Genomic DNA, 13,016 nt, shown 5'->3' on the forward strand with positions numbered 1-13,016 from the left:
TTTGAACATGTGTTTGCCTCTCAGTTGTTTTGAGCACATATGGACAGGAAAATGGAATGTTACTTGTTAGCTTCCTGAAACATTAATATTTACTTAGAAATGCTGGTGTTCATTTTAAACAAATTCACTCCTTTCAGTACCAGTTGTCATCAGATGAGTCTCTCCTCTTGTTACTAATCTGTGAATCACCATTCAGTCTATACTCAATCCATAACTATGCCTCTTTTCTCCTCAGTACTCTTGTTTAAAGAAAAATAAAGAGTTGATAATGACAGCAAACCATCACTGCACTTACTATCCAAATTAACTTTATATACCTTCATATACTTTATATACCTTTATTTAAACCTCACAACATCCTATGAAATAAATATAAATACTTCTATTTTTACGAGACTCTTAAAACCTAAACAACTTGCCCAAAGTCCCTGTGGTGGAGCTGACATTTGAACCCAGATCTAAACTGTGCCAGGGTACAAGCTATATTATATTATCTTCCTGGTAGAAGGATTTCTGCATATTCCTTCTAAATCACTCAGTTTTTAGTCATCTAGCCACCTCAAAACCTACAGCCTTTTAAGTTCTTTTTCAGGTAATTCCCAAAATGTGGATTCAATAGCTCCATAAACATTTTTTGACCATTTGATAAATACCAGACACTACAATAGGTGAATAAACTTGATTTCTGCTCTGAAGGATCAAGGAATGAGTTTATGTGTAGGATGGGAACATTTGGAGAAGCAAAATAAGTACAGATGTGCAATCTCTTATCCACAATCACAAAACCTCAAAATCCCGAAAACTGACAATTATTTTGTAAATTGTAGCATTTTGGTATCAACATCCTATCTGAATTGGCATTAAGCTACTTATAATCTTCAGTGATCCCACTCAGTGTGACTAATTCATACATTTCATTTTAGATGTATCGATGTGTTTGGTTACTCAGTGTTATCCCACATAATGTGTACTATATTGCCTTTCTAATATTCAAAAGAAAATAATAATTTTTGAAACACATTGTGTCCCAGGAGTTTTGGGTAAGAGAGTGTCAACAAGGTACTATTTGGCTCTGATTGTTGAATACAAATCTGCCAGGAAGCCAAATGGAGGATGATAAATGCAGTGGAACTACATGCAACAGCCTGAACAAAATCACGAGAGAGTAATGAGTGGTCAGGGGAAGGAGTACAGGTAGGAAAGTGACAGAAGAATAAAGCTGACGAGTTCCCAGGGGTCAAATCACAAAGGTGCTGTGGAATGCCTTACAAAGTTTGGATTTGTCCCAGATGGCTAAGAGGTGATATAGAAGAATGTTAGGCTAAGAGAGGTAAGGTGACCATACATCTCAGTTGCCAGGACATGACTCGGTTTCCTCCTGCTACCCAAGCATTACTGATAACACAATTTTTCACTTTCACAAGTAATTTAGTTTGGCTGAAATAGTTTATGGGCCCCTAAATGGTAGAACCAGATACTGATTTTAGAAAGAAAATTGTCAGTAGTAGGGAAAATGGAATTAGGGTCAGAGATTTCCACAGGACTTCTTCCTAAAATGAGAATAACCTCATGAATGCCAAAACCTAGCATGTAGGAAAAATGGCATAAAAGAATGTCATCACATTTTTGTGGGTGAGTAAAAGTTTTCTAATGCCTATAAGTAAGAAGGGAGGCATTTTCAGTTATGGACTGAAAACGAGCTCCATCCTTTCTTCTACCTCACATTGTCCTGCGGTTTCCTTATATCTTGGCTTTTGGCTCCAGCTGAGTTGAAGAAGTTAACTGCGTTAAAATACCCAGAAAAATATAACGTAAGTGGAGCTGAAAATACATAAATATTATGAATCCATAATTGTAGTATTTATGCCTCCATTTAAAATAATTAGGAAGCAAGGGGCACCTGGGTGGCTCAGTCGGTTAAGCATCTGACTGGCTCAGGTCATGATCAGTTCATGGGTTTGGGCTCCATGTCATCAGGCTCTGTGCTGACAGCTCAGAGCCCGGACCCTGCTTTGGATTCTGTGTCTCCCTCTCTCCTTCTGCCCTTCCCCCACTTGTGCACATGCACATGTTTTCTCTCTCTCTCTCAAAAATAAACATTAAAAAAAGTAGGAAGTATATTGATGTGTTTTTCTTTTTTTCCTCAAGTTACGGGGCTAATGAACAAATTAATAAGTAAATTACAAAATATAAAATATGATCACACATTCTTCACCAATTGAATATAAATGGGAAATATATTTAATGGTTGCTTTAATAAGCAAGTAGAAAATGAAGGAAAATATTAATATCTATGTATCACAGTATGTCAAATTAATTTTTATCTTATAATTAGGTAGCATTAAAAATTTGGAATTATTTCAATTTCTGAATAGATTTCCATTAGCTACAAATTGGGAGTTTCAACAGAACCATTTTATCTTACTAATCAGGAAAATGTAAATTAAAACAAGGTATCATTTTCCCATCATATCAGTGAAAATTAAAGTATAACAGCTTTTCTCTGAGATTACAGGAACTAGTATACTCTTAGGATGTTTTTTTTTTTTAATTTTTTTTTCAACGTTTATTTATTTTGGGGACAGAGAGAGACAGAGCATGAACGGGCGAGGGGCAGAGAGAGAGGGAGACACAGAATCGGAAGCAGGCTCCAGGCTCTGAGCCATCAGCCCAGAGCCCGACGCGGGGCTCGAACTCACTGACCGCGAGATCGTGACCTGGCTGAAGTCGGCTGAAGTCGGACGCTTGACCGACTGCGCCACCCAGGCGCCCCTGGATGTTTTTGTTATAGACACTCTGGGATTCTTTTGGAAATAGCTAATAAAATTAAATATGTGCATAACCTATGACCTTGCAGTTCTATTTCTAGACATTTACCTTAGAGAAACACTCACAAATATGTACAAGAAGGGGCAAAGGTGCTCATTATAGCTATGTGGTAATAGCAAACCACTGGGCATAATCTATCCCATAATATCCATCATGGGGAAGTATTATGGAATGCTATGTGAGATGAAGTTAGACCCCAAGGATCATTGAATTAAAAAGTAAAGCAAATTGAAGAAATAAATATGCAGTAAGCCATTTAAGGTTTTTTAAAAAAGTTTTGTATGGGTTTTTAAGAAGTGTCTTTATTAGTGCTTGGGCTGGACAGATACACCCCAAACTGGGATCAGTGGTTGCTTCTAGGGAGGGGAAGGAAATCTTGAATTTCCAGTAGTGGTTAAAGGAAATTAGATTTATTCTTTATTAGTTTTTTTAGGCCTTTCATAGCAAAGTACCACAGACTGGTAGGTTAAACAATAGAAACTTATTTCCTCACAGTTGTGAAAACTTGATGTCTGAGATCAAGGAAGGTATCAGGAGGGTTGATTTTTTTTTTCCGAGGCCTCTCCCCTTGGCTTATAGGTGGCCACCTTCTCCCTGTGTTTTCACATGGTCTTTCCTCTGTGAGCACCTTTGTCCTAATCTCCTCTTCTTACAAGGACACCAGTCATACTGGAATAGTGCCTATTCATAATGACCTAATTTTTCCTTTATGACTAATTTAAAGGCCCTATCTACAAATACAGTCACATTCTGAGGCACTAGGGGGTGAGGCTTTCAACATAAGAAAATGGAAAGGATTAAGGGACAGACACAATTCAGCCTATAACATATTCCTAACATTTTTATTTTAAACAAAAGAAATTGGATTCATATTTATATTGAGGCTAAGCAAAGTTGTAAAAGAAAATGACAAGATTATTTACATCTAGACAAATTTCCCTTTACAGGAAATCTGTTTAGTTTTTAAGGGTGCTGTAACACCAGATTGCCAATATTGGTTATCTTAGGAAGGTGAAAATGGAAGTAGGTAGGGGGATATCCTTAACTTTTTAAAAAACAGACTTGACTGTTTAGAGCAGCTTTAGATTTACATAAAAATTGGGAAGATAGTACAGAGTTCCCATATACCCCACACCCAGTTTCTCCTGTTATTAATATTTTACATTAATATGGGTTATTTGTTGTAATTAATGAAGCAGTATTGATACACCGTTACTTAAAGTCCATACTTTATTCACATTTCCTTAGTTTTTACCTAATATCCTTTTCCTATCTCAGGACTCCATCTAGGATACCACATTACATTTGGTTGTCATTGTCTCCATAATCTCCTCTTGGCTATGATAGTTTTTCAGACTTTTTATTTGACAACCTTGGCAGTGTTGAAGAGTGCTGGTAAGATATTTTGTAGAATGCCTTCCTACTGGAATTTGTCTTACAGATTTCTAATGATTAGTCTTGGGTTATGGGTTTGGGAAAGAAGACCACAAAGGTAGAGTGCCATTTTCATCACATCATATTAAGGGTGTGTACTATCAACATGATTCATTATTGTCAATAGTCACCTTGATCACCTGGTGAGGTCTCTCCAACTATAGTTACCCTTTTTTACCCCTTTCCATACTGTCTTCTCTGGAAGGAAGTCACTATGTGCAGTATGTGCACTATGTCCACACTTGAGGAGTGGGAGCTGTGGTCCACCTTCTTTAGAACAGAGTATCTACGTATATTGCTTGGAATTCTTCTGCACAGGAGATTTGTTTCTTTTTTCTCATTCATTTATTTACTCAATCTTACTTTTTTTTTTTTTTTTACTATATTTCTTTGGATCATTTTACATAATGAGCATATATTAATTTTGTGGTTATTTTGAAATAAGGATATTTTAGAGATACTTACATCATTAATTTGGGACGTTAGAAAGTAGGAACATGCAAGGTTATCATAAAGGACCTAGGGAGGTTAAAAATATAATTACCAGTGTACCTCTTCTCTGTTAGTAACATATTATTCTTATTTAGACTACAGAAAGTGGTTTATACAAATATTTGATATGATTCCCTGCTTAGAAAGTGAGAAGTTTACATCTTTAGATAAAAGATGAAACAAACAGAAGCCTTCTTATTGTGTGCATTTTCTGAGTTTCTTAAGTTTCATAACTTCATGGCAGGTTATAAGTTGCCACCTTTCATTTTGCAAACTCTTGGACCCCTTGTACTGTTTTTTTGAAATAATGTGCATATATCATGCCTTTTCTATACACAATTGGGATTTTTCATATATCTCCTTTGAGAATTTCCAGGCTTAATTATTAATCTTTCCTCCCTAACTTAAAAGTAAATTTTGAAACTCTAAAAAAGAAATCTGTTGATAATAACCATAATGTAAATTATCTCACTGTTTCTGCTCTTTTATGTACACTATCAGTGGATTAATATTTCTTTACATTGTGATTTTTTTCCAGATATTTCGGTCAGCTTGTTAGCAGTGGTTGTCAGCTTCTGTGGCCTGGCCTTGTTGGTTGTCTCACTTTTTGTCTTCTGGAAGTTGTGCTGGCCTTGTTGGAAAAGCAAACCTGTGACTTCCAACGTCAGTACCCTTCCACAGAGCATTTCAAGTGCTCCTACTGAAGTCTTTGAGACAGAAGAGAAAAAAGAAGTTAAAGAAAATGAAAAGCCAGCTCTAAAAGCTGTTGAGCCTGCTATAAAAATCAGCCACACTTCCCCTGATATCCCAGCAGAAGTCCAAAATGCTTTAAAAGAACATTTAATTAAACATGCACGTGTGCAAAGACAAATTACTGAACCTACATCCTCATCCCGGTAAGAAAAGATCAAATATATAAAACTGTGCGTGCATGTATGTGTGTGCCTGTATGTGTGTGTGTGTGTGTGTGTGTGTGTTTGTGTGTGTGTGTGACCTTGTAAGGGGAGAAAAATGGAGATGAGAAAGGACCAAAGAAAAACAGGAGAAATGAGAATGACATAAGAAACATATCATTGAATAAAGAGGAAAAGGGCAAGACAGTTAAGCATCCAACTCTTGATTTCAACTCAGGTCATAATCTCACGGTTCATGAGTTCGAGGCCTACATCAGGCTCTGAGCTGACAACATGGAGCTTGCTTGGGATTCTCTGTCTCTCTCTCTCTCTCTCTCTGCCCCTCCTCTTCTCATTCTAGCTCTCTGGCTGTCTCTGGCTCTCAAAAATAAATAAATAGGGGCACCTGGGTGGTTCAGTCGGGTAAGGTCCAACTCAATTTCTGCTCAGGTCATGATCCCACAGTTCTTGAGATCAAGCCCTGAGTCGGGCTTCATGCTGACAGCACAGAGTCTGCTTGAGATTCTCTCCCTTCCTCTCTGCCTCTCCCCCATTCACTCATGCACACATGTTGTCTCTTTCAAAATGAAGAAGCATTACAAAATTAAATAAATAAATAAACCTTAAAAAAGAGGAAAAGGGTAGGACAGAGGAAGTAAGGATGAGGGAAACTGAGGACAAAGGAGCCAGACAGGGAGCAGTACCATGAAGGGGTTTTAGTAGAATTTAAGGTCTCAGTAAGATAACATAACTACTGACTATTATTTGTTAACTCTTTCCCTTGAAAGATCATTGCTTGATAGTTGCTACTTGCAGTCTCAGTGTAGTTTAAGTCAACCAATAAATATCAAGAAAACAGCTACTTGCAACGTCTGTCATGAAATCATCTGGAAGTTCACAATCAAAATTGAGTAACAGAGATTAATATGGAGTCTCCAGTTGTTAGTAACTGCATTGTCCACATGGAACCACTGGAAAATGCTATTTGAACACACACAGGCCAAGCCATATTGGGCAGAGTGTGGTAAATGCCACAGGAGTTTTGGTGAATATCCTGAGCACACTAAAGAGTGTATACAAAAGGAGGGAAATGAGAGCCTCTTCGTGGAGATATATTTTAACTCTGCTTGGAAAAATCAGTAAAAGATTGCTTGAATGAAAATAATTTGCTGTAATGTATTTCAAATTGTGTTAACTGTAAAGGAAACATAGATTCCTTTTTTTTTTTAATTTTTTAACGTTTATTTATTTCTGAGACAGAGACAGAGCATGAACAGGGAGGGGCAGAGAGAGAAGGAGACACAGAATCCCAAACAGGCTCCAGGCTCTGAGCTGTCAGCACAGAGCCCGACGCGGGGCTCGAACCCCAGGAACTGCCAGATCATGACCTGAGCCGAAGTCAGATGCCCAACCAACTGAGCCACCCAGGCATCCCAAGGAAAAACACATTCTTCTGAAGGGTCGTTTTTTTTCTATTAAGGATGGTCTTCAGTCCTTAAAATGAATGACAAAGTAGTGGTACTGGTTTTTCTCTGGTTCTCAGAAGTAACAACTAGTTTTACCCGAGGGCAGAGAAAAATCAGTGGTTTGGGAAGGCAAGTGTGGTTTCCTGCTAAGTAACTGACTTCCTAATCTTCCCTTTCTACCTCTCTAAATCTAAGTAACGTCTATGCTTTCTGACATGACATGCTTTTGTAGGTTTAAAAATCTGTGAAATTGAAACACTGTGCATGGATCATGTTTGTCACTAGGATTGAAAGAATATTCAGTATATCTTTTGTGAAATAGAAAAGAATTGTATCAGAGTTGCCTGGGTGGCTCCGTCCATTAAGTGTCTGACTTTGGCTCAGGTCATGATCTCACACTCCGTGGGTCTGAGCCCTGCACCGGGCTCTATGCTTACAGCTCAGAGCCTGGAGCCTGCTTCGGATTCTGTGTCTCCCTCGCTCTCTGCCCCTCCCCTGCTCGTGCTCTGTCTCTCTCTGTCTCAAAAATAAATAAAAGCATTAAAAAAATTTTTTAAAAAGAAAAGAAGAGAATTGTATCAATAAATAAATCCACCTCTTTCTGAAATACATTCCAGACAAACAAGTAAGAATAACTGTTACTTTGGGGATAAGGAACTTTGGAATAAGGAGGATGGATGGAGGCGTCTTTTCCACGTTATGCTTTTCTGTGCTCTTTAAAATTTATAACCAATGTATGTCTCATAGTTAGTTTTTCTGAGCAGTGGCATTTAGGGTCATTTTTAATTTTTATGATTTCTATGTAATATGAATATATGTTAACTTAAACTTATCTATTATGGTTATTTAACTGAAATAATTATCCCCTATGCCACTTTTAAAAACATTTATAAGAGGGGCACCTGGGTGGCTCAGTGAGTTAAGCATCCGACTTTGGCTCAGGTCACGATCTCATGGTTTGTGAATTCAAGCCCCACATCAGGCTCTGTGCTGACAGCTCGGAGCCTGGTACCTGCTTCAGATTCTATGTCTCCCCCTCTCTCTGCCCCTCCCATGCTCATGCTCTATCTGTATCTCTCAATAATAAATACATGTTAAGAAAAATTAAAAATAAAAAATATTTTTAAGAAAAACTGCTTTAAAACTATCTGATTACTTGATTATCATTGCTCTTATCACTGGCAACAGTGGCCAAATACAGTATTTAGTAAAGCCTTAAAGACACTCAGAAGTTTTAGAGTAAAAATGTTCAATTAATTTACAAAACATTTTTATTTATTTTTTATAAAACATATTTTAAATATTGACAGCAGTATGTACATCAATCAGCTTAGCACTCAGAATCATTAAGCTCTTTTAGTTGATAAGTGCACTTTGTCCCCCCATCTTAAAAAAACATAAAGATTAAATTACACATATCTTGTATTTTCTAAGAGAAAAAGTAGAATACAAATTCATAGTTTTGCTAGAACTTTGATATTTCATCTACCTCTTTGAATTTCCTTGTTTATATGAGTGGCTGGGAAGGAAGAAAGATTTATTTTTGAGCACTTGCAATTTGGTTACTATGCCAGGCACCCTTCCTGCTAATCCTGCCGACCTGCATGAAGTAAGTGTTATTAATTATTCCCATTACTTGTGAGTTAACTCAAGGCCCAGGGAAATTTACAATTTTGCCTAAAGTCATGCAGCTGGTGAAAGTTAGAATTCAAATTTATCCAGATTGATGGTTTCACATTTTAAGCATTAAAGCCAAGGGGATATATAGTTTTTTACAATCAAAGATGTTGGTTACAGTCTGCTGAGGACAGAGAGTTTGGAGGTTGAAGAATGAGGGCATCTTCCTGCTCATTCTACTCAGAAATCTAAGATTGTACGTGGTTATTGTGAATGACTACAGTCACAATTTTAATCTCTTTGGCCTTGAGATGAATTCCTTGCATAAAACTTGATTATACTTAGTTCTCAAAACCCCTCATCTACATTAATTCCTTCATCATACTAGAAATTACCTTTATATGGAAGGAGGAGGAAATTGCTGAGTTCATTATGCAGCCCACTTGGACACAGATTGAGGGCACATTATCATAAATCAGATTATTCTGCTCAAATCTTAACTTTTCACTGAAATGTAGCAAAATCAAACCACACACATACACATACATGCACATGCACACAATGAATTGGTTTTGTCACCTTATTAGGCTATGCCAGTTCCAGTCTGCCATTGGGACTCCCTTTTACTCGGCTCAGACAGTAGCTGACAAACATCTTACCCTTTCAAGTCTTATTTGTCTCTATAACTTAATAACATTTTGATTGGTTCAGAAATTAACAGCATTGCTGGAAACTGGAACATTTTCAAAGTTCTTATCTTCCTTTTTAAGTGCCTAGACACTTGGCCACATCAGCTTGCCAGCAGCCAAATGACTCAGGAGGCATCTCTGTATTTCTTAGTTATTAACATTATTCTAGTATGTATCTTGATTGATTGTTCATTCATTCAATAGTCTTATTCAGTAGATATTTACTAATGGGTATCATCAGTGTCTTATACACACCCTGTCCACTCTGCAAACTTAAGGGAGCAGGAAAAAAATTTACAACATAATGCAAAGATAAGACATGAAAGACCAACTTCAATATCAGGAATTACAAGTATAGACTGTGGTGGAGAATGTAGAATTCTGAGAACAGAAAAATTATTCCTAGTATGAGGCTTAGAAAAGGGCCAATAGGCAAAGGCTGAAGGAAATGAAGAATTCACATAAATGGAAATTGGGAGAAAGTTTGCATCCCAGATGGAAACATTTTATGTGAAAAGACCTAGAATTGGAAATGTTGCCATGAAAGTGGAAGTTACTTGATCAGAAAACAGAGTTCAGTGGAGGAGTAAAAAAGAAGAGAAAGTTGGCTGGACTCAAACTATATAAGGAGGCCTTGAAACCATGGGCAGGATACTCAAGGTCTGCCCTGTCAAAAATATTTGCAGCAGAAGCGTCCCATGGATAAAGAGCTGTGTTCTAGGAAAATTAATTTGGCAACAGTTTATAGGACAGACTAAAGAAAAAGACATCTATTTGGAAACTAATATAGTAGTTCAGGCATGCAAGAAATAGCAAACAATAACCAAAAGACAAAAACCTGAGGGAAGTTGTAAAGAAAGAATCTAAGATCCCTTATAAAAAACACTGTGACATTTTAGTCATTGTGAGTGTAGCCTATACCTTTTAAAAGCCTGCCGTTCAGGGGCGCCTAGGTGGCTCAGTCGGTTGAGCGTCCGACTTTGGCTCAGGTCATGATCTTGCCATTCGTGGGTTTGAGCCCCGCATCAGGCTCTGTGCTGACTGCTTGCTCAGAGCCTGGAGCCTGCTTCGGATTCTGTGTCTCCCTTTCTCTCTGCCCCTCCCCCACTTGCACTCTGTGTGTCTCTCTCTCTCTCTCAAAAATAAATAAACATTTAAAAAATAAATAAATAAATAAAAGCCTGCCATTCAAACAATTACAATTTGATGATACCAAGCTACCATTCAAGCATTATGGTTCCATACTCCCCCACACATAGAGCTCTATGCTGCTTTCTTAGGCAGAAAATGCCGAATTCACTTGTGTATTGCTCTTGACACCTAGACAAAGTACTGTAGGAACTCAGGTTATATTTGTTGGTCTAAAAAAAAAAAATCAATAAATGAATTTGATGACCTCATCCTATTGATCCAAATGGATACTTCATGATTGTCCACTAGAGGAGTGCTTGGTCTTTTGACTATCCCCACCTCTCTGCATCTGCATTTTTGCTTTTGTGCTTCCTTCATCTGGGATGGTGACCTCTTTTTTATCTACTGTAAGATGTTTAAGGAAAATGCATTCCAGAGTCTACCTTCTCTGCCCAATTATGAGCTATTACCCTTTATCATTTGAAGCCATAGTTACAATCTAGCAATTATCTATTGTCCTAATATTTAGCTCTAGCTATTTGCCAAACTCGATGCTAAGTTCTCAGGAGAACAAGGCTGTGTAGCCTACTTTTATGCGCTCCTAATTTCTATCACTGTGTAGATACAGAATAAGTGTCAAGTGATGCTTCTAACTGATTGGGGTCGTCTCCACTTCTCTGTGCTCTTTTAACAACAGCATCAGGTGGTGAGATAAACTGCCCGTATTAGAAAGAGGTTAATGATGGTATACTCCCAGGGATGAGTTTGAGGGCCAATTTTGTGTGCATTCATTAATGGTATAGAGAAGAGGTGAATAGTAAGCGGAAAGTAATTTGTTGAGGATGAGGAATTATATAGGTTAGCCACTGTTAGGATTCTAAATACCTACTGAAAAATAATTGGGAAACCTAATGGCAGAGCCAACTGAACATTAACAAAAGCAGGAAAGTGTGCATAGGAAGAAATTGTCTTATATGTGCTCATGGACTTACAATCAGCTATGTATGGTTGCTTACAAAAGTAATTTTTAAAATCATTATATAAGAGAAATGAAAGAATTATATAAAAATACATAAAACTGGATTGTATAGTTTTCTTTAAGAGATTTTTTTTCAATTAAATTCCTCCTAAAAGTAGAAATTGCAATTATCCATTCCAGGGCACTGTAAGTAATGGAAAGCAAGATGTTATACAAAGGGAGAGTATAAAAGATATAAACCTAGCTAGGATGTCAAGAAGCAGTATTTACCCAAAACTGAGAGAACTGAGAACTATCTCTTTGAAATAAAATTTCATGAAACATGCTGTACAGGTGCTTGAAATGGTTAAATAACCCTTTTCATGAAACATGTATTTGATAAATACACTAACTTCTTTTCTGAAGTGGGATGGCTCTTTGAACCAAGGTCAAAGACAAAACCTTATAAAATAAATTCAAACTTGGAGAGTTTGTTTTCTGGCACTGACAAATACCATCTCCTCTTTATAAGCACTAATTATGAATTGATTGGACTCTTCTTTATAATACAGAATATTCTTGGGAAGTTTGATTTCATGAGTCACAGGAATATTAGGGTAAATTGTTTTAAAATTTTTTTAACGTTTATTTATTATTGAGAGACAGAGACAGAGCATGAGCAGGGGAGGGGAAGAGAAGGGAGGAGACACAGAATCCAAAGCAGGCTCCAGGCTCTGAGCTGTCAACACAGAGCCTGATGCAGGACTCGAACTCACAAACTGCGAGATCATGACCTGAGCCGCAGTTGGATGCTTAACTGACTGAGCCACCCAGGCGCCCCTAGGGTAAATTGTTTTAATACAAACTCCAATTAACATTTCCTGAATCTCAGCATATGTTACTATGAAATTCATGAAAAGGTGAATAATACTTAGTCTCTGCTGTTATGAAGACTACAGTCTAGCACATGGGTTGAGGAATGGAAGACAGATGTGGAAACAAATAATTTCAATACACTGTTTGCAGACATCAGGAAGAGCATAACAGACTGAGAAATGGAGACTTGTAAAGCAGGAGAAAAGCCAAGAGGTAAAACTTGGAAGCCAAGTGAACAGAGTATGTAAATAACCAGGAATGATTAATTGTTAAGTGACCCTAATAAGGTCAGCTGGGATGAAGACCGTGAATTGCCCTGGGAGCTTAGCAAAGTGGGGAAGACATTGTTCACATTTCTAAGAGTGGTTATGGTGGAGTTGGGCATATGTAAAGCTAATTAGAATATGTTTAAATAGAAGGAAATCAATTAGACAGTAAACAGACTGTCCTCAACTCTTTCAAGGAGTTTTGCTACACATGTGACAGAGAAACAGTGTAGTACAGAGAGAGGAAGTGGTGTAAAGAAGTTTCCTTTAAGTTGGGAGAAACAATAGTGTGCTTTTATACTGATAGGCAGTGATTCAACAGAGAGGGAGGATTAATGCATTAAGCAGAGGGAATATTCTTCAAG

At 37.4% G+C, this 13,016-nt stretch overlaps 1 protein-coding gene across 2 annotated transcripts in view; it reads left to right on the forward strand.

Annotated features, from left to right (window-relative positions):
- SYT10 (synaptotagmin 10) overlaps positions 1-13,016 on the forward strand; it is a 72,234-nt gene that overhangs the window by 14,032 nt on the left and 45,186 nt on the right. For both annotated transcript variants that reach the window (XM_025930376.2, XM_086713667.1), the window contains exon 2: positions 5,294-5,651. In XM_025930376.2, the coding sequence (XP_025786161.2) occupies positions 5,294-5,651 (358 nt within the window). The remainder of the gene's footprint in view (positions 1-5,293; positions 5,652-13,016) is intronic.

Source organism: Puma concolor, chromosome B4 (assembly GCF_028749965.1).
Source record: "Puma concolor isolate L17-30 chromosome B4, mPumCon1.1.hap2, whole genome shotgun sequence".
Classification (NCBI taxonomy): Eukaryota; Metazoa; Chordata; class Mammalia; order Carnivora; family Felidae; genus Puma; species Puma concolor.